This window comes from Dendrobates tinctorius, unplaced genomic scaffold (assembly GCF_039654945.1).
Source record: "Dendrobates tinctorius isolate UK_male_01 unplaced genomic scaffold, ASM3965494v1 ptg000059l, whole genome shotgun sequence".
NCBI classification, from domain to species: domain Eukaryota; kingdom Metazoa; phylum Chordata; class Amphibia; order Anura; family Dendrobatidae; genus Dendrobates; species Dendrobates tinctorius.
The window spans coordinates 22,482,845-22,502,259 of NW_027361727.1; the positions used below are offsets into that span (position 1 = coordinate 22,482,845).

Below are 19,415 nucleotides of genomic sequence, written 5' to 3' on the forward strand. Positions count from 1 at the left end.
AAATCCTGGCAAGGCTGGGAGTAAACACGTATGTACGTGCACAGAGGGTGCATTTATGGAATTTTGTGGAGCATCAGCCAGCCCGCTCACAAATGCATGATCTCATCCATCTGGTAAAAAAATGGCTGCAACCGGAGGCTTTAACGTCCGCACAGATGGTGGAGCGTGTTGTTCTAGACAAGTACCTGCGGTCCTTACCCGCTAAGATCCAGAGGTGGGTTGGACAGGGTGACCCAACTACCGCTGACCAGTTGGTGAATATGGTCGAACGCTACAATGCTTCTGAAAGCCTACTCCAAGGGACGTTAGCACCCCACTGGCCCCCCAAGAAATCGCTGGAGAGTCCTGCGAAACCTACTCCATCTTCAAAAGAAGAGAACGTCACGATGAAGGGTAGCAGACCTACAAAGGACTATGGAGGTGGTACGGGCTCACATCAAGCCAGCAGACCTCGTCTGGGATCTCCATCGAGGAGACAAGGGCCTATACAATGTTGGCGATGTCGCGGGCTTGGCCATGTAGCAGCTAACTGCCCAATGACTACAGAGCCAATGGACTGTAATGCTATGAGGCGTCTTTCATTATATGTGCAGTCAGTCTGTGTGGCGGAGACCCTCACGGGAAATGAACAACACGTGTGCCATGTCGAGGTTGACGGTTATAGTGTGAATGCCGTCTTGGATTCCGGCAGTCAAGTAACTTTGGTACATGCCAGTTTGGTGGACTCTAGCGCCCTAACAAACTTAACCGTGGGCATTAGTTGCATCCATGGGGATACTAAGAACTACCCCACTGCCTGGGTTACTCTTGCCACGCCAGTAGGGACGAAAAGACATCAGGCGGCAGTCATAAAGTCTATGGGACACAGTTTAATCCTGGGGAGAGACTTTCCCTTATTTTGGGACTTGTGGAACTTCAAAAGTGGCATGAACCCTCTAGTTGAAGACGGTGCTCCGGAGCTAGCCCCTGAACCATTGCAGCAAGACGACGGAGAACTCATCTCAGAGGAAGTACTAGAATCTGTGGACTCTCCTCTGGCTGTGTATGCAGGCGAGGCAGACCAGCTAGAGGATGTTTTAGAAATGCCTGACCTTGAGGTGGCCCGTGGTAAGTTCGGGACCGCTCAGCACCAGGATCCCACTCTAGCAAGGGCGTGGGAAAACATAAAGGTCTCCGAGGGAAGACCATTGTACCCAGGGGCTCAAAACGAGTTCCCACACGTGGCGGTGCAGCAGGATATCTTGTATCACATAGACAAGGTGCGAGGGGTGGTGGTAGAACAACTAGTGGTACCTAAGTCCTTTCGCCAGGTAGTTTTGGAGTTGGCACATAAACATCCCTTGGGAGGACACCTGGCGGTAGAAAAGACAAAACACCATATTCTGCAACGTTTCTTTTGGCCGGGTCTAGTGGGAGACGTGACCCAGTACTGTCGGTCATGTCCTACGTGTCAATTGACCGCACCTATGTCACATTTTAGAAGCCCCTTAGTGCCCTTACCAATAATAGAGGTGCCCTTCGAGAGGATAGCAATGGATATAGTCGGTCCATTAGTTAAATCTGCCAGGGGTCATCAGTACATTTTGGTAGTATTGGATTACGCCACGCGTTATCCCGAAGCAGTGCCCTTGCGGAATGCCAATGCGAAATCAATTTCAAAGGAGCTGGTTAATATGTTTTCCCGCACTGGCATTCCGAAAGAGATACTTACGGATCAAGGGACCCCCTTTATGTCTCGTATACTTAAGGATTTATTTAAACTGCTAAAAATCTCCCATTTGCGTACCTCAGTATATCACCTTCAGACTGATGGTTTGGTGGAGCGCTTTAACAAAACCCTAAAGGGAATGTTGAAAAGGGTGGTGGATAAGGACGGGAGAGATTGGGATGCCCTACTACCATACCTCCTGTTCGCTATACGTGAGGTACCCCAATCCTCCACAGGCTTTTCACCTTTTGAGTTGGTTTATGGGCAGTGTCCTAGAGGCCTGTTAGATATTGCCAAGGAGACTTGGGAACAAGAGGTAACTCCTTATCGCAGTGTAATTGAACACATAACACTTATGCAGGACCGAATTGCAGCAGTTATGCCAATAGTTAAAGAGTGTTTAGAGCGCGCACAACATGCCCAAAGCACGGTATACAACCGAGCGGCAAAAACACGAGTCTTTCAACCCGGAGACAGGGTGTTGGTATTGGTGCCTACCATAGAGAATAAATTTCTTGCGAAATGGCAGGGACCATACGAAGTGCTGGAACGAGTAGGTGAAGTAAATTATAAGATACACCAACCAGACAAGAGAAAGCCTGAACAAATATACCACATAAACTTGCTTAAGGCCTGGCGGGACAGGGAGAGTCTGGTGGCAGGAGCTGCCCTTGAGGATGGGCCTCGAGGGGCACCACCTTCTAAGGTAAAGGACCCCCAGGTAGCTCCGCCAGAAGTGGGTATTGCAGACACGCTATCCGAAAGGCAAAAACGAGAGACCAGGGAGTTCATACAGAGGAACGCAGATATTTTCTCGGAACTTCCTGGCCGGACTCACCTAATTAAACATGACATTATTACTGATCCACAGGCGCGGGTACGGCTTAAACCATATCGAATTCCGGAGGCTCGGAGACAAGCCATTGCCCAGGAAGTGAAGAAGATGTTAGAGCTCGGGGTCATCGAGGAGTCCCGGAGTGATTGGGCTAGCCCTATCGTACTGGTGCCCAAACCCGATGGGACTATCCGATTTTGTAACGATTTTCGGAAAGTAAACGAAGTATCGAAATTCGATGCCTACCCGATGCCAAGAGTCGATGAACTAATAGAGAGACTGGGTTCGGCTAGGTACATATCTACTATTGACTTAACAAAAGGTTATTGGCAGATTCCCCTCACGGAATCAGCCAAAGAGAAAACTGCCTTTGTTACTCCCCAGGGATTATTCCAGTACCGAGATATGCCATTTGGGTTGCATGGTGCCGCAGCCACCTTCCAACGTCTAATGGATATTGTCCTAAAACCCCATGGCCAGTATGCATCTGCGTACTTGGACGACATTATTATCTTTAGCAATGACTGGGACACACATTTGTCAAAAGTACAAGCCGTCTTAGACTCCTTAAAAACAGCTGGGTTGACTGCCAATCCCAAGAAATGTACGTTGGATTGGAAGAGGCTCGCTATCTGGGATATAGCATAGGGAGAGGCGTCGTGAAGCCTCAAGCCAATAAAGTGGATGCTATTCAAAATTGGCCACGACCGGTAACCAAAAAACAGGTTGGAGCTTTTTTAGGGATCGTTGGTTATTATAGGCGGTTCATCAAACATTTTGCGACCATCGCAGCTGCTCCCACAGATCTTACTAAGGGGTCGAAATCTGTCACAATAAAGTGGAACGCAGAAGCAGAGGAGGCCTTTCAGCGATTGAAAACAGTCCTCTGTGACCAACCAGTGTTGGTTGCACCAGACTTTAAACGGGAGTTTATTGTCCAAACAGACGCCTCTGGGGTGGGCCTCGGCGCGGTTTTGTCTCAAGAAGTAAATGGCGAGGAACACCCAGTGGCCTATCTAAGCAGAAAGCTTACGAGAGCAGAAAAGAACTACAGTGTAGTTGAGCGGGAAGCCCTGGCTGTGAAATGGGGCCTGTGCACCTTGCGCTATTATTTACTAGGTCGCCAGTTTAGGCTAGTGACGGACCATTCGCCCCTAACATGGATGTCCCGGGCAAAAGAAGGCAATGCACGGGTGACACGCTGGTTCTTAGCATTACAAGGGTTTAAATTTTCCGTTGAGCACAGGGCGGGCACAGCGCACAGAAATGCAGATGCGTTGTCTAGAACGCACTGCTTGGTGACTCGTCGTGTCCGACCCCACGGGCTCGAACAGAGTAGGGGGGTGTGTGAGGTGCCAAGGGGAGAGGTACTAGAAAACAGGTATGTTTCTCCCCGTTTCATTTCATATGTCTCCCTGTACTGATGATGAAGCCAGTTTATTTCACTGTAATCCAGTCCTGGTTTCCTTAGTGATCAGCATGGAAAGGACTGGTAGTTCCCCCTCCACTAATTCAATACAGGTTTTGGTTTCCCGACTGGTCCAGCTGATATAATCAGGAGGAGCTGGGATCTCTCAGTCTATCGTCTGCTGAGCTGGGAGCTGACACAGTAAGATAACATGGACTTGTTTGCTGTTATATAGGTTTATTTTGTAGTTAGCCTGCTATTGTTAGTTAGTGGCCAGACGGCCTTAGACGTTTTATTTCATGTTTGGCATGTGTAACATTGGATAACAAGTGTGCACAATAAATATGCCGTGTCCATATTGCTAGTCTGCTGAAGTGACTTCATAGCCACACGCTTGTGCCAAAGCAAAGATCCTCAGCTGAGCTATCTATTCCCCACAATATATTTTAATAGTTAAAGCAATTCAGAATCTGGACTGAAAAAAATAAAAAGTGTCAGGACTCAAAAAATGTATCGCCATTTTTTGAATCCTGACACTTTTATAATTTTTTCAATCCATGGAGTTATATGAGGGCTTGTTTTCTGCGTGCTGAGCTGAGGTTTTTATTGATAACATTTGGGATACGTATGACCTTTTGGCATTTTTTTTCCTTTTTTTGTATTTTTGTATTACTTTTTTTAAAGTTGTAGTAGGAAACAGTTAGGCTGCGTTCACACGTAGCAGTTTTTTTTTGCATTTTCGTGGTGATTTTCCGCTGCGTAATCGCTGCGAAAACGCAAAAAAAACGCATCCCATGCAATCCTATGGGATTCCACAATGCTGTGCTAATGCTGCGGATTTTACCGCTGCGGAATCGCATGGCGGTAAAATCCGCAACATGCTCATTCTTTGTGTGGAATCGCGGCGATTCCGCACCCATAGGATTGCATTGAAACGCTCATTTTACGCATGTGGCTGTGCCCACCATGCGTAAAAAGAGCGATCAATGTGCGGATGGTACCCAGGGCTTGGAAGAGAGGAGACTGTCCTCCAGGCCCTAGGTACCATAATCATGTAAAAAATAGAATAGAAATAAAAAATAGTCATATACTCACTTTCCGATGGCCCCGGGACTCTTTCTCGCCTCTCACCACACGCATGGCACCTTCCGGTCCCAGTAGAGTGACGTCATCTCCGGTCCTTCGCGCTAAGCATTACTGGGACCGGAAAATGCCGGGAGCGCGGCGGAGGAGATCAGGCAGTCGGAAGGTGATAATAACCTTTTCTTTTAAAAAATTTTTTTATTATTTTTTTACATTCTATCTTTTACTAATGATGCCGCATAGGCGGCCTCAATAGTAAAAAGTTGGTCACACTCGTCAAACACTATGTTTGACGAGTGTGACCAACCTGTCAATCACATTCCAAGCGATGCTTCAAATCGCTTGGAATGCGCTTGAATTCCGCACGTGAAAATCGCGTGAAAAACGCTTGTTTACCGTGGGAAAACGCATGCGAATTTGCATGCAGTTTTCCCACGGCAGGAGTTGCGGAAATGCTGCGGATATTTCCGCAACATTTCTGCAACGTGAGCACATAGCCTTAATTCTCTAATCAGTCATATATTGCATTATACTATATAATACATCATATCTGCCAGTCTAACATTTACAGGCAGCGTTGTGATCATGGGAGGCGGGGCAGAGCCGCTACAATCTGTTAATAACTGTAGGCAACATGGAACTGTAAATTGCACTCAACAAGAAATTATGGCAAACTTACCTTTTTTTTGCCACCTGCAAAAAATAGAGTTTTGATAAGATAACTGTGTTTTGCTGCATATATATTAGGGGAAATGGTACAGGTAGATTATAAGCGCCACCCAAAAGCCACATATGAATACAAAAAGGGGTTATCTCTAGGATGGAACTCTGAGGATACGATCAGGTCCCCCATTCAGGATTCTCCGATAATTGTCAGAGAAAAGAATATTTACAAGGAGAATGTAATGCTCGGAAGCAGAAGAACCAAACATGTCCATACATTACATGCACTAAGGAGCAATTTGCCAGCAGATAGGGGATGACTTGAGTGATCTATCTGTTATAACTTGACATTGAGAGCTGAGACAATGACTATATGTTCTATTTTTCAGTCCACCATAAGACCATTTTTAAAATTAACAAATGATGGAAAATTCGTAAAACAGACACATATTATAAATGTGAATCGATTGGAGCAATAACATAATTGGATAAAGGTGGAGAAAGATGAGTCAGCAAGCCAGAAACTGTAGATAAATCAAGAACATTTAGAAGCAAGAAAATACAATGGGAATTTGGTTGAGTGAATGTTAAAAGATAAAACTGCGCCTGAATGAGCATGAAAAAGAAATAGAAAGTGTTTACCTATATACTCACCTTTACCTTTCCCGTCCTAAAATTAGGATAAAAGATGATACACAAAATAAAAGCGGTAGACGAAAATGAATATAGCTTGTATTACAGTGGAATAATATTTTTATACACTAATAAATAGATAAAGATATCATATTGCATTCATAGCAGAAATACAAATACTATAGAGTTAAAACTCACTATATAAGTACACTACATCAATTATCCTGTACTGATCCTGAGATACATCCTGTATTACACCCCAGAGCTGCACTCACTATTCTGCTGGTGCAGTCACTGTGTACAGACATTACATTATTGATCCTGAGTTACATCCTGTATTACACCCCAGAGCTGCACTCACTATTCTGCTGGTGCAGTCACTGTGAACATACATTACTGATCCTGAGTTACATCCTGTATTATACTCCAGAGCTGCACTCACTATTCTGCTGGTGCAGTCACTGTGTACATACATTACATTACTTATCCTGAGTTACCTCCTGTATTATAACCCAGAGCTGTACTCACTATTCTGGTGGTGCAGTCACTGTGTACATACATTACATTACTGATCCTGAGTTACATCCTGTATTATACCCCAGAGCTGCACTCACTATTCTGCTGGTGCAGTCACTGTGTACATACATTACTGATCCTGAGATACATCCTGTATTACACCCCAGAGCTGCACTCACTATTCTGCTGGTGCAGTCACTGTGAACATACATTACATTACTAATCCTGTACTGATCCTGAGTTACATCCTGTATTATACTCCAGAGCTACACTCACTATTCTGCTGGTGCAGTCACTGTGTACATACATTACATTACTGATCCTGAGTTACCTCCTGTATTATAACCCAGAGCTGTACTCACTATTCTGCTGGTGCAGTCACTGTGTATATACATTACATTACTGATCCTGAGTTACATCCTGTATTATACCCCAGAGCTGCACTCACTATTCTGCTGGTGCAGTCACTGTGTACATACATTACTGATCCTGAGATACATACTGTATTACACCCCAGAGCTGCACTCACTATTCTGCTGGTGCAGTCACTGTGAACATACATTACATTTCTGATCCTGTACTGATCCTGAGTTACATCCTGTATTATACTCCAGAGCTACACTCACTATTCTGCTGGTGCAGTCACTGTGTACATACATTACATTGCTGATCCTGAGTTACCTCCTGTATTATAACCCAGAGCTGCACTCACTATTCTGCTGGTGCAGTCACTGTGTACATACATTACATTACTGATCCTGAGTTACATCCTGTATTATACCCCAGAGCTGCACTCACTATTCTGCTGGTGCAGTCACTGTGTACATATATTACATTACTGATCCTGAGTTACATCCTGTATTATACCCCAGAGCTGCACTCACTATTCTGCTGGTGCAGTCACTGTGTACATACATTACATTGCTGATCCTGAGTTACCTCCTGTATTATAACCCAGAGCTGCACTCACTATTCTGCTGGTGCAGTCACTGTGTACATACATTACATTACTGATCCTGAGTTACATCCTGTATTATACCCCAGAGCTGCACTCACTATTCTGCTGGTGCAGTCACTGTGTACATATATTACATTACTGATCCTGAGTTACATCCTGTATTATACCCCAGAGCTGCACTCACTATTCTGCTGGTGCAGTCACTGTGTACATACATTACATTACTGATCCTGAGTTACATCCTGTATTATACTCCAGAGCTGCACTCACTATTCTGCTGGTGCAGTCACTGTGTACATACATTACATTACTGATCCTGAGTTACAGCCTGTATTATACCCCAGAGCTGCACTCACTATTCTGCTGGTGCAGTCACTGTGTACATACATTACATTACTGATCCTGAGTTACATCCTGTATTATACTCCAGAGCTGCACTCACTATTCTGCTGGTGCAGTCACTGTGTACATACATTACATTAGTTTTCCTGTGCTTCCGTGCTATAGATACTCAGTTAGCTTGTGGATTTAGGGGTCTCTTCACCACTCAATATACCAGAGGAATGTGCTGTGAGTGTATGCAGTAGAGATTTGGTGGAGCAGTGTTGACATTTGCAGATGTCTCTTTTTTTTGTAGTCTATAGCAGCCGCTAACTATGCCATCTCCATAACTATAATAGATGTCATCAAATAGAGCTGAACCAATAAATGGCCACTTATCTGCTATATAGCTGTCATAGAGGATCTGATATAGCAGAGTTTCCAGAGGTCACAGAGAAGGGAAATTATCCCACCAACCATAATCCACCTCTTCTAGGATGTTTAATCTTTGCACCAGACTCAGTAACCTGATTTTCGAAAAACTGCTGCAAGCATTAGAGTATCTGCCCGCGATCCGGAGCTGCTCTGGGTTTGACGCAGCCTAACTTGTACAGCATCAAACCCACAGCGACCAGATGCTACAGCATATTGGATGGGATTTCTAGAAATTCCTTGTCCACTATGCGTTCACAGACGCCTGCGGATCACCCGCGGAGACTGACATGCGGCGCGTCTGTCCAGACCGCAGCATGTCAATTTCATCAACAGAATGTATTGAACGTGGTGAATCTACACGGTTCGGGGAACACATGGTGATTCAACTGCGTTTAATAGACGGCAGCGCTTTGGACGCAAAAAAAAGTAAGCTGCAACCAAACCGCTGCTAATTCTGGAACGTGGGTACCCGGCGTTATAGTTGCTAAGCTGGTGGGCGAGTGTCTGTCTACATTTTGTCAAAAGTTTCCAATGATAAACCAGCAGAATGCTGAATGCAGCTCTGGAGCATGAAAAATTCTGTAACTCAGAACCAGTATTACAAGTACCCATAATATATCATAATCAGTCCGTCAAAATGAAAATCAGTACCGTAAAAATTAAAACTAATGATATCATTTAGAATTAGATCCGTAAGAACATCATAGAACATATCATATTATAGTATTAAAGTCACAATCAGTAGGATCTTCCAAAGATTTATGTTGCTGATTCTACAATGTTCATGTGCAATAACTGGATTATTTCAGTTAATGATACAGTAAGACTGGTAGATAGATAATAGATTGATAGATACTGTAGATAGATAGATAATAGATAGATACTGTAGATAGATAGCTGATAGATAGATATATAGATAGATACTGTAGGTAGATACAGTAGATAGATAATAGATACTGTAGATAGATAGATAATAGATAGATACTGTAGATAGATAGATAATAGATAGATACTGCAGATAGATATATAGATAGATACTGTAGGTAGATACAGTAGATAGATAGATAGATACAGTGGCATGTAAAAGTTTGAGCACCCCTGGTCAAAATTACTGTTATTGTGAACAGTTAAACAAGTTGAAGGTGAAATGATCTCTAAAAGGCCAAAAGTTAAAGATGACATATTTCCTTTGTATTTTATGTTTTAAAAATTACAAAAAAACAAAAATGGCCTGATGCAGAAGTTTGGGCACCCTTGGAGATTTGTGCGCTCAGATAACTTTGACCAAGGTTTAGAACTTTAATTAGCCTGTTAGGGTTCTGGCTTGTTCACTATCATCATTAGTAAAGGCAAGGAATATAAACTTCCCAGCTTTATAAAAACCCAGCCTCCTCTGACCTTGTGCCAAAAAACAGCAGCCATGGGTTCTTCTAAGCAGCTGCCTAGCACTCTGAAAATGGTCCACAAAGGAGGAGAAAGCTATAAGAAGATAGCAAAGTGTTTTCAAGTTGCTCTTTCCTCAGTTCAAAATGTAATTAAGAAATGGCAGTTACCAGGAACAGTGGAGGTCAAGATAAGGTCTGGAACACAAAGCAAAATTTCAGTGAGAGCTGCTTATAGGATTTCTAGAGAGGTAAAGCAGAACCCCCACTTGACTGCAAAAGACCTTCATAAAGATTCAGCAGACTCAGGAGTTGTGGTACATTGTTCTACTGTTCAGATACATGTGCACAAATATGGCCTTCATGGAAGAGTCATCAGAAGAAAACCTCTCCTGCATCCTCACCATACCATTCAGCGTCAGAAATAAGCATAAGAAGATCTAAGCAAGCCTGAAGAATTTTCAAAGCATGTCCTGTGGACCGATGATGTTAAAATAGAACTCTTTGGCCACAATGATCAATGGTATGTGTGGAAAAAAAGGGCACAGAATTTCAGGAAAAGAACAGCTTGGGAATCATTAAGCATGGGGGTGGTTCAATCATGATTTGGAGTTGTGTTGCAGGCAATGGCATGGCATACATTTCACGGGTAGAGGGAAAAATTATTCTATGAAATTTCAACAAATTTTTGATGCAAACATAACACCATCTGTAAAAAAGCTGAAGTTGAAAAGAGGAAGAGGGTGGCTTCTACAAATGGATAAAGATCCTTAACACATGTCAAAATCCACAATAGACGGTCTCAAAAGGCGCAAGCTTAAGGCTTTAAAATGGCCCTCACAGTCTCCTGATCTGAACATCATTGAAAATCTGTGTCTAGACCTCAAAACAGCAGAGGATGCAAGACGAGCCGGGAATCTCACAGAACGGGAGGAATTCTCCAAGGAAGAATGAATGAAAATCCCTCAAACAAGAACTGAAAGACTCTTGTCTGGCTGCACAAAGCGTTTACAAGCTGTGATACCTGCAAAAGGGCATGGTACTAGGTATGAACAATGCAGGGTGCCCAAACTTTTGAAACAGCCCATTTTCCTTTTTGTAATTTTTAAAGTGTAAAAAATAACAATATATATTTTAGGGCTAAAATACAAACAAAATGTGTCATCTTTAACTTCAGGCCTTTTATAGATCATTTTCATTTCATCTTCAACTTGCTTAACTGTTCACAATAACAGTAACTTGGACCAGGGGTGCCCAAACTTTTACATGCCACTGTGGATAGGTAGAAGGATAAATAGATAGATAAATAGATAATCAGATAATCGATACTTCCATTACTTACATTGCTCTTTACTGCCAGACACTCTTGCACCAGTACTAAGATCAGGAAACCCACAAGAGCTTGCTTTCCTATCATTGTGAGACACGGGGCTGTGTCACACTGAGTGGGCACAAGACTCTTCTGCCAGCACCTCAACCAGCGCTTTTATACACATGTGTGGAGCCCTGCTGTCTGGGGCTAGCAGTTTAGAGGTGGAGATCTGGACAATACCCAACTCGTACAGTCTAGGACATCTACATTAGAGTAGGGACATTTATTTATTTATTATGCTCTGGGTCGTCATCATCACTGTCCCCATTGGGGCTCACAATTCACATTAAGGAAACCAGAATAAACCCAAAAACACAGGAGTTGTCCTTTTGTGGGATTAGAATCTAGGATTCCAGCACTGCTAATTTAGAGTGCTAACTACTGAGCCAATTGGACATGTTCTTTTTTAATGTATAATTATTAGTTAGGTACACATAAAAGGTAACATACAGATATGAAACCTGGACGATAAAGAAATAAGACAGAACAAGAATTGACGCCTTTGAAATGTGTTGCTGGAGAAGGATTTTATCAATACCATGGATGGAAAGAAGAACAAACAAATCAAAGCCCGACATGTCACTGGAAGCAAGGATCACCAAGCTATGACTTGCCTACTTTGGAGACATCATATGAAGAAAGTAATCACTGGAGAAGGACATCATGGGTGAAAAAATAGAAGGAACAAGGTGAAGAGGAAGATCAGCAACCCAATGGCTTGATTCTATCAAGATAATGGAGAAGACCCAAGTGGACCTATCTACTGTAGGCTTGCACAAGATCAATCTTCCTACAGAGCGTGCATCAATCATTTGTTCAGGCCTTGAGATAGAGATTAAGACAGTTAAAACAAAAAAAAAAAACACACCTAAAAGGATCCTACAATAACTTTCATATGGTAGCACTACTCATGTAATAGTACCAAGCATAATGACAGCAATGTAGTGTCCATAATAAAGTTTCATGCAGCAGTATTATTATTAATCGCTTCACGACCTATAACGTATAGGTACGTCATAGGTTGTGTCCCTCCGTTTGATGCGGGCTACCATGCTGATCCCACATCTTTCCTGGCACATGACAGCTAATTTGATTAGCTGTCATGTGCATGTAAAAGCCGCGGGTGGAATCGTGATCCACCCGTGGCTGTTAACGTGTTAAATGCTGCTGTCAGTAACTGACAGCGCCATTTAACACAAGCGCAACGGAAGCGTGTCACAAACCCCACCCATCAACGCCCCAGCCACATGATTACGGGAAGCAGATGGGTTGGAGGGGGAGGGGATCTGCAGAAGAACCCCGTGCTTGTCATTGCAGATCTCCTCTGAACGCCAGCTCATGGCCGGTGTTCATAGGAAATGATTTCTACTACACATGGCAGGGCTGAGAAAAAAACTGAAACCCCAGAATTAAGTTTTTTTTAGTTGCCTTAACATTGCAATAAAATGCAATAACAGGCGATCAAAACTTTGTATCTACCATATAATGGTATCAATAAAAATGTCAGCTCGGCTTGCAAAAAATAAGCCGTCACCCAGGCCCACATCTCGAAAAATGGAAACTCTATGGGTCTCGGATAATGGAGCCATTTTTTTTTTTTTTTTATAAACTTTGGATTTTTTTTCCACCACTTAAATAGAAAAGAACTGTGATGGTGTGATATGTTATGTGGATATCATTTTTTGTATATTCCTATTTTTAACAATTCCAGTTATTTTGATAGTGTTTTTCTTATTACATTGTAAGTCTACAGCTTCACTGTCTCTTGATGACCCCCTGTAGTGCATTAATCCCTAAGGCCCTTTGTTCTCCTCTGGGAGGCCTGGAAACCGCCTCAACTTGTTTGACTACCCCTGGACAAGGAAGGGGGCGGGGGGAAGAACAGCAGCTGGACAAGTCAGTTCCGGTGTGGACAGGATCGTGTACGGACAGCACTTCAGAGAGAGAAGGACCCATTTTATACTATGGTGCTAGAGTTTTGGAATCTCGTTTCCCTGGACATTTTATCCTGATACTGGACTGCATTCTTATTCTGGACTATCTTATCCTTTGTGTGGTGGACTGAATATGGACCTTTTCGTATTTTTGCCTGAATAAAGGTCTTGGAATTGTTCACTCTTCGCTTGCTCTGTTGATTGTGTGATACTAGAGAAGGACCCCCGTGACAAGAACCTACACATGTTTGGTATCTGCAAACTAGTAATGACCTGCAAAATCATAATGGCATGTCAGTTTCAGCATTTAGTGAAAATGGTAAAATAAAACCTTAAAAAACAATTGTGGAATTGCACTTTTTTTTGCAATGTCACGACGCTTGGAATTTTTTTTTCCCATTTTCCAGTACACTATATGGTAAAATCAATGGTGTCGTTCAAAAGTACAACTGGTCCCACGAAAAACAAGCCCTTATATGGCAATGTTGATGAAAAAATAAAAAAAAAAAGTTATGGCTCTGGGAAATAAGGGAAGCAAAAAATTTAAATGCAAAAATGGTAAAATTCCAAGGTCGTGAAGGGGTTAAAGCCAAAGAGTAGCTCTATTCAGGAAATCCTATGACTGTAGTGCTGATTATTATATTACCGGAGATGTGAATAATTCTGTAAGCCATAATCAGTTTGGCACTGGCTACAATGGGGGTAGAAAATCTAAGGAATCTCCACCATTGACGTATGGACTTTTCCAGTGGGATTCCCAGGGAGGAGTCCTCAGCATAGCTACTGATTGTTGAAGAAGCTTAGTGAAGACTCATGTGTGAGGTAGGCCAGAAGATAATTTATGAGTGTAGTCATTGTATAGTCTTATGTCAGACCCAGAGATAGTCATCTGGTACTTTAGCTGTTGTTCTATCTCAAAGGCTAAGATGGAAGCAAAATACAGAAACAAGGTGGTCAAGTTAACCCCTTAACAACCGCCGATACACCTTGCTGTGCTGTGAAATAAGAATTTAGCGCTCTCCAGCGTTGGAAAATCTCCAGGATCTCAGCTACTGGGGGGTAGATGAGACCCCATAGAACATGATTCGGGTTAGTTTTTACCATCCCCAGTCTTGTGATCGTCGTTATTCACTGAATAACGGCTATCTAAAAAAAGTCTGGTTTTCCATTCATTTCACTCTCCTCTGATATGATCTAGCATACTAGAGGAGAGAGAAATGGGGTCCCCTGAGCCCCCCGCGTACCCCTGCCATCCCCGTAACCTCCAGCTCCATCCCCGTTCCTTCGCGACCTTCCAGGAAATAAATGGCGAGCACATGCACAGTGCACCCGCCTAAATCTGCCAGCCGAGATTTTTTCCTAGTGGTTCATTTAGATCACTATGATCACCCTATCACAGTGATCAAAATAAAAACAATAGTAAATCAAACCCCCCGTTTGGTAAAAATAATAAAATAAAAAATATATTTTTTCCATTCTTTGCACTTAGGGTTAGTGTTGGGGTTAGAACTAGGGTTAGGGTTGGAGCTAGCATTAGGGTTGGGGCTAGGGTTAGGGTTGCGTTGGGGTTACAGTTGTGTTTGGGTTACGGTTGTGGTGTTGGGTTTAGGGTTGTGGTTAGGGTTGTGTTGGGGTTATGGTTGTGGTTAGGGTTGGAATTAGGATTAGGGGTGTGTTGGGGTTGGAGTTAGAATTGTTTTTTTTTTCACTGTTTATGCACATCAGGCAGTCTCCAAACGTGACATGGCGCCCTCCATTGATTTCTGCTAATTTTGCGCTCAAAAAGTCAAACAGTGTTCCCTCCCTTCTGAGCCCTGCCATGCACCCAAACAGCGTCTTTCCCCTACATACAGGGTATTAGCATACTCAGGAGAAAATGCACAACAAATCTTGTGGTCAATTTTCTCCTGATAGCCTTGTGAAAATAAAAAAGTTTGGGTCCAAAGTAAATTTTTTGTGAAAAAAGTAAAATGTTCATTTTTTTCCTTGCGCATTGCTTTAGTTCTCTTGAAGCACCTGAGAGGTTAATAAACTTTTTGAGTATGCTTTTGCGCAACTTGAGGGGTGCAGTTTTTTGAATGGTTCACTTTTGGGTGTTTTCTGTTATATTAACCCCCCAAACTCACTTAAAATGTGAGGTGGTTCCTAAAAAAAAATGGTTTTGTAAATTTTGTTGGAAAAATGAGAAATCGCTGGTCAACTTTTAACCCTTATAACGTCCTAATTAAAAAAAATTGTGTTTCCAAAAGCCTGCTGATGTAAAGTAGACATGTGGGAAATGTTATTTATTAACTATTTTGTGTGACATGACACTCTGATTTAAGGGCACATACATTACAAGTTTGAAAATTGCAAAATTTTCTACATTTTTTGGCAAATTTGCTTTTTTTTTTTCATCAATAAATGCAAGTCACATCGAAGAAATGTTACCACTAACATGAAGTACAATATGTCATTAAAAAAAAACCTCTGAATCAGTGGACTCTGTTGAAGCGTTCCAGAGCTATAACCTCATAAAGTGACAGTGGTCAGAATTGTAAAAATTGGCTTGGTCATTAAGGTCAAAAGTGGCTCGGTCACTAAGGTGTTAAGTTGAAGTAAAAGAACAATGCAGACACAGGGGACCAAAAAAATAGTTAAGTCAACACCTGAGTAATTGAAATCCCTTTAAGAGGTGATAAGAACTGAATGAGTTAAATGAATTCTGCTGAACTTTATCTTTTCTTCAAGGAGATGTCTCAGACATCTCCATTGTGAACCAATGTCAAATACTCCTGTTTTTTAGCCTATATGACTTTCTTTGTAGAAAACAAGTTGTGAAATCATTTTATACTGCGCATGACGGTAAATGTCTAAATTCTTTGCTATAAAAGATAAAAGCCTAACTGATAAGCCAGAGGCGTCTTGGCAGGCATCCCGAGTGGTATTATACAGCTTGTGTCTGTGTTATCCTTCTCGACGGAGCAATCAATTAGAGACATATGGTGCCTTACACCCAAGAACATCGATCCCGACAGAGGATACTTTATATTAAATATTTTGATAAGTGATGGATCATTTTTCTGCTCTGTCGAAATCAAGAAATCCAAGGAGATCTTTAAAGCATTATTAACTCAATTCTCTCTATAACTTGTCCATGATTGGAGACAATGTAACATTGGAGGTCATGAATATGAAATATTTCTTTGAAGAATATCTGATCCAACTTTAAAGCCAATTGGAAATCAGAGAGTAGTTCGAACTGAGCTATTTTTGAAAACTGCTCCTCGACCACCCAAATGCTAATAGGATGTAGCAAATTGTGGTTATAGAACTCTGCCATGCAGGCCATTTTTGCCCGGTCTCTTTCTTATGATGGAGTCATGAACACTGACCTTAACTTAGGAAAGTGAGTCCTTCAGTTCTTTGGATGTTGTTGTGGGCTCTTTTGTGACCTCTTGAATGAGTCGTCGCTGCGCTCTTGGGGTCATTTTTGCCGTCCGGCCATTCTTCGGAACCAAGTGTTCCATATTTTTGCCAATTGTGGATAATGGCTATCACTGTTATTCGCTAGAGTCCCAAAGCTATAGAAATGGCTTTATGACCTTTTCAAGACTGATAGATCTTAATTAATTTGTTTCTCACTTGTTCCAGAATTTCTTTGGATCGTGGCATTATGTCTATCTTTTGAGGAACAATTGGTCAACTTCACTTTGTCAGGCAGGTCCTATTAATGTGATTTCTTGATTGAGAACCGATGTGGCAATAATCAGGTCTGCGTGTGGCTAGAGAATTTGAACTCAGTTTTCCAAAGATGTGATAAACCACAATTAATTTATGTTTTAAGCTGGGAGGGGGGGGGGGGCTATCACTTTTTCACACAGGGCCCTGTAGGTTTGGATTTCTTTTTTCCTTAATAATAAAGACCTTAATTTAAGAACTGCATTTTGTGATTACTTGTATTATCTTTGTCTAATATTAAAATTTATTTGGTAATCTGAAAAATTTAACTGTGACAAAAATGAAAAAGAATAGGAAATCAGGAAGGGGGGGGACGCTTTTCACACAACTGTATCTTCAGAACAGTTTCTCCATTATGTTCTCATTGAGGCTCAATCATTTATTATTGTTGAAAATATGCTTTTTTTACTGCATTCTGTATATGGTGTTTTCCTTATCAGGGCTCGCGCACATAACCGTAGAAATCAGACGAGTGCTATTCGTGTTTTTGACGGATAGCACTCAGACCAGTGCACATATCCGATACTTTCCTCAGACCCAAAAAATTCTCAGCATGCACGATCTCTCTATAAGAAATGGATGGCACTCATCCATTCGACTCTGTAGGTCCTTGAAAAAAAAATGGACCGCACTAGAATGACATCCAGTTGCGGTTGGATTTTCCTGGTCTGACTGTATGGAGAAGATGGAGAAACTTTTTTCTTCTTTCCACCACTGATCAGGGCTTGATCGGACTGATTTTCTCACACACATGACTTTGCACCAAGCTGGCTAATTAAAATAGGAGCCATGGATGCCATCAGGTAGGAGGCTGTCCTCAGGACTTCTATCCAGCGGCCGTGGAATGCTTACCTGCATAGCTCCCAAGTGTCCCGAATTCCGCGGAACAGTCCCGTTTTTGCCCCTCCCACCCGCTTTCCTGCCCGCGATACTATTTGTCCCGCACTGCAGGGAGACAAGCCGCACACCCCTCCCCCATACTCGTCCTCCCAGAGATGCACCGAAGCCAGTTACAGCCTGCAATGAACGCTAGGGTGTAGTTAGTTCTCTTCTCTGTGCGCACAGGACCTGGAGCAGAGCAATGTGTGTACGGAGCGGAGCCGTGTGTGTATGGAGCGAAGCCGTGTGTATGGAGCGGAGCCGTGTATGTACGAGGTGTATGGAGCGGAGGCGCGTGTGTACGAGGTGTACGGAGCAGAGATGCTTATAGAGTGGAGCTGCGTGTACGAGGTGTATGGAGCGGAGCCATGTGTGTAAGGAGCGGAGCCGCGTGTGCATAGGTCTCAACAGTCCCGATTCCCGTGGGACAGTCCCGATTTCGGGTCCGTATCCCGCCGTCCCGGCCGGGAAGCTTTCTATCCTGCAATCGCGGTGTATGACCGCAAAATACAGCACCCTGAGCCGCACATCACATTCCACCGAAAGTGACGTGCTGTAAGCTAACTGCCGGAAATGACTGCTGACCTCATTTCCGGCGGTCATCTTATAGCATGTCACCTCAGGAGGAGGTAATCGTTCGGGACTCCGCGGGAGGACAGAGAACCGGCGGCGGTGCATTAGCGCTGCATACAGTACAGCATGTCACCTCAGGAGGAGGTAATCATTCAGGACTCCGCGGAAGGACAGAGAAGCGGCGGCGGGCGGCAGAGCATCAGCGCTCCGTACCCGGCTCTCACTCTAACAGAGATGATCTTCCCAGATCCTGCCTGTCTCTCTCTGTCACATGCTGCCGCGGCGCATGGAGCGGCAGCATGTGAGAGCGAGACAGGCAAGATGGGATCTCATATGTTAGAGAGTGAGAGCCTGAGCCGGGTACTGTATGGAGCACTCACTTGTCCACCGGGCCGGGGGGGAGGGATTGTTTACAGCCTGGCCAGAGAGTGACGCAGACAGGGCTTAGGCACTGCACTGTGCCAGCCATTTCTTTTCATATCATCCTCAGTGCTTTTGATGATGTGGAAACAAATGGCTGGCACAATGCAGCACCTAAGCCCTGTCTGCGTCACTCTCTGGCTGTAAACAGTGTCTCACGTGGCTGTCATGCCTCTGGACTGAGAGATTAGTATATGGCCACTCACCTAGGGTCTTGACTGTCACTGCAAAAATGCAAAAATGCTTGGTGAGAGGAGGGGGCAGGTTGATGAGCACCACCAGGTCCACGTCCTGGTGCAGTAATACGTCGTCGATGCGGCTGGTGTAAAAGGGCACAGTCATCTCCTTGGTGAGCTCTTCGGCCTCCTTCTGCATCCTGCCCCTTAAAGCCTTCACAGAAAACCCTTCCTCTTTTACCAAGTTTGCATTAATACTTTAATTCATTACTTTTAAATAAATTTTTTTCTGTTTATAATTATTGTTTATGCAACAGTGTGATCACCAGTGCTAAATGGGTGCGGTTGGGGCGTGGATGTGGGCGTGACCACTAAAATAGGTGTGGCTAGGGGCGTGGC

The 19,415-nt window shown here is 43.2% G+C and overlaps 1 protein-coding gene across 1 annotated transcript in view; it reads right to left on the reverse strand.

Moving 5' to 3' along the window:
• LOC141092257 (uncharacterized) overlaps positions 1-19,215 on the reverse strand; it is a 106,055-nt gene extending 86,840 nt beyond the window's left edge. The window contains exons 1-2 of the mRNA XM_073578252.1: positions 19,047-19,215; positions 6,358-6,367 (exon numbers count right to left, since the gene is read on the reverse strand). Of these exons, the coding sequence (XP_073434353.1) occupies positions 6,358-6,367; positions 19,047-19,215 (179 nt within the window). The remainder of the gene's footprint in view (positions 1-6,357; positions 6,368-19,046) is intronic.
• Between the last annotated feature and the right edge of the window lie 200 nt (positions 19,216-19,415).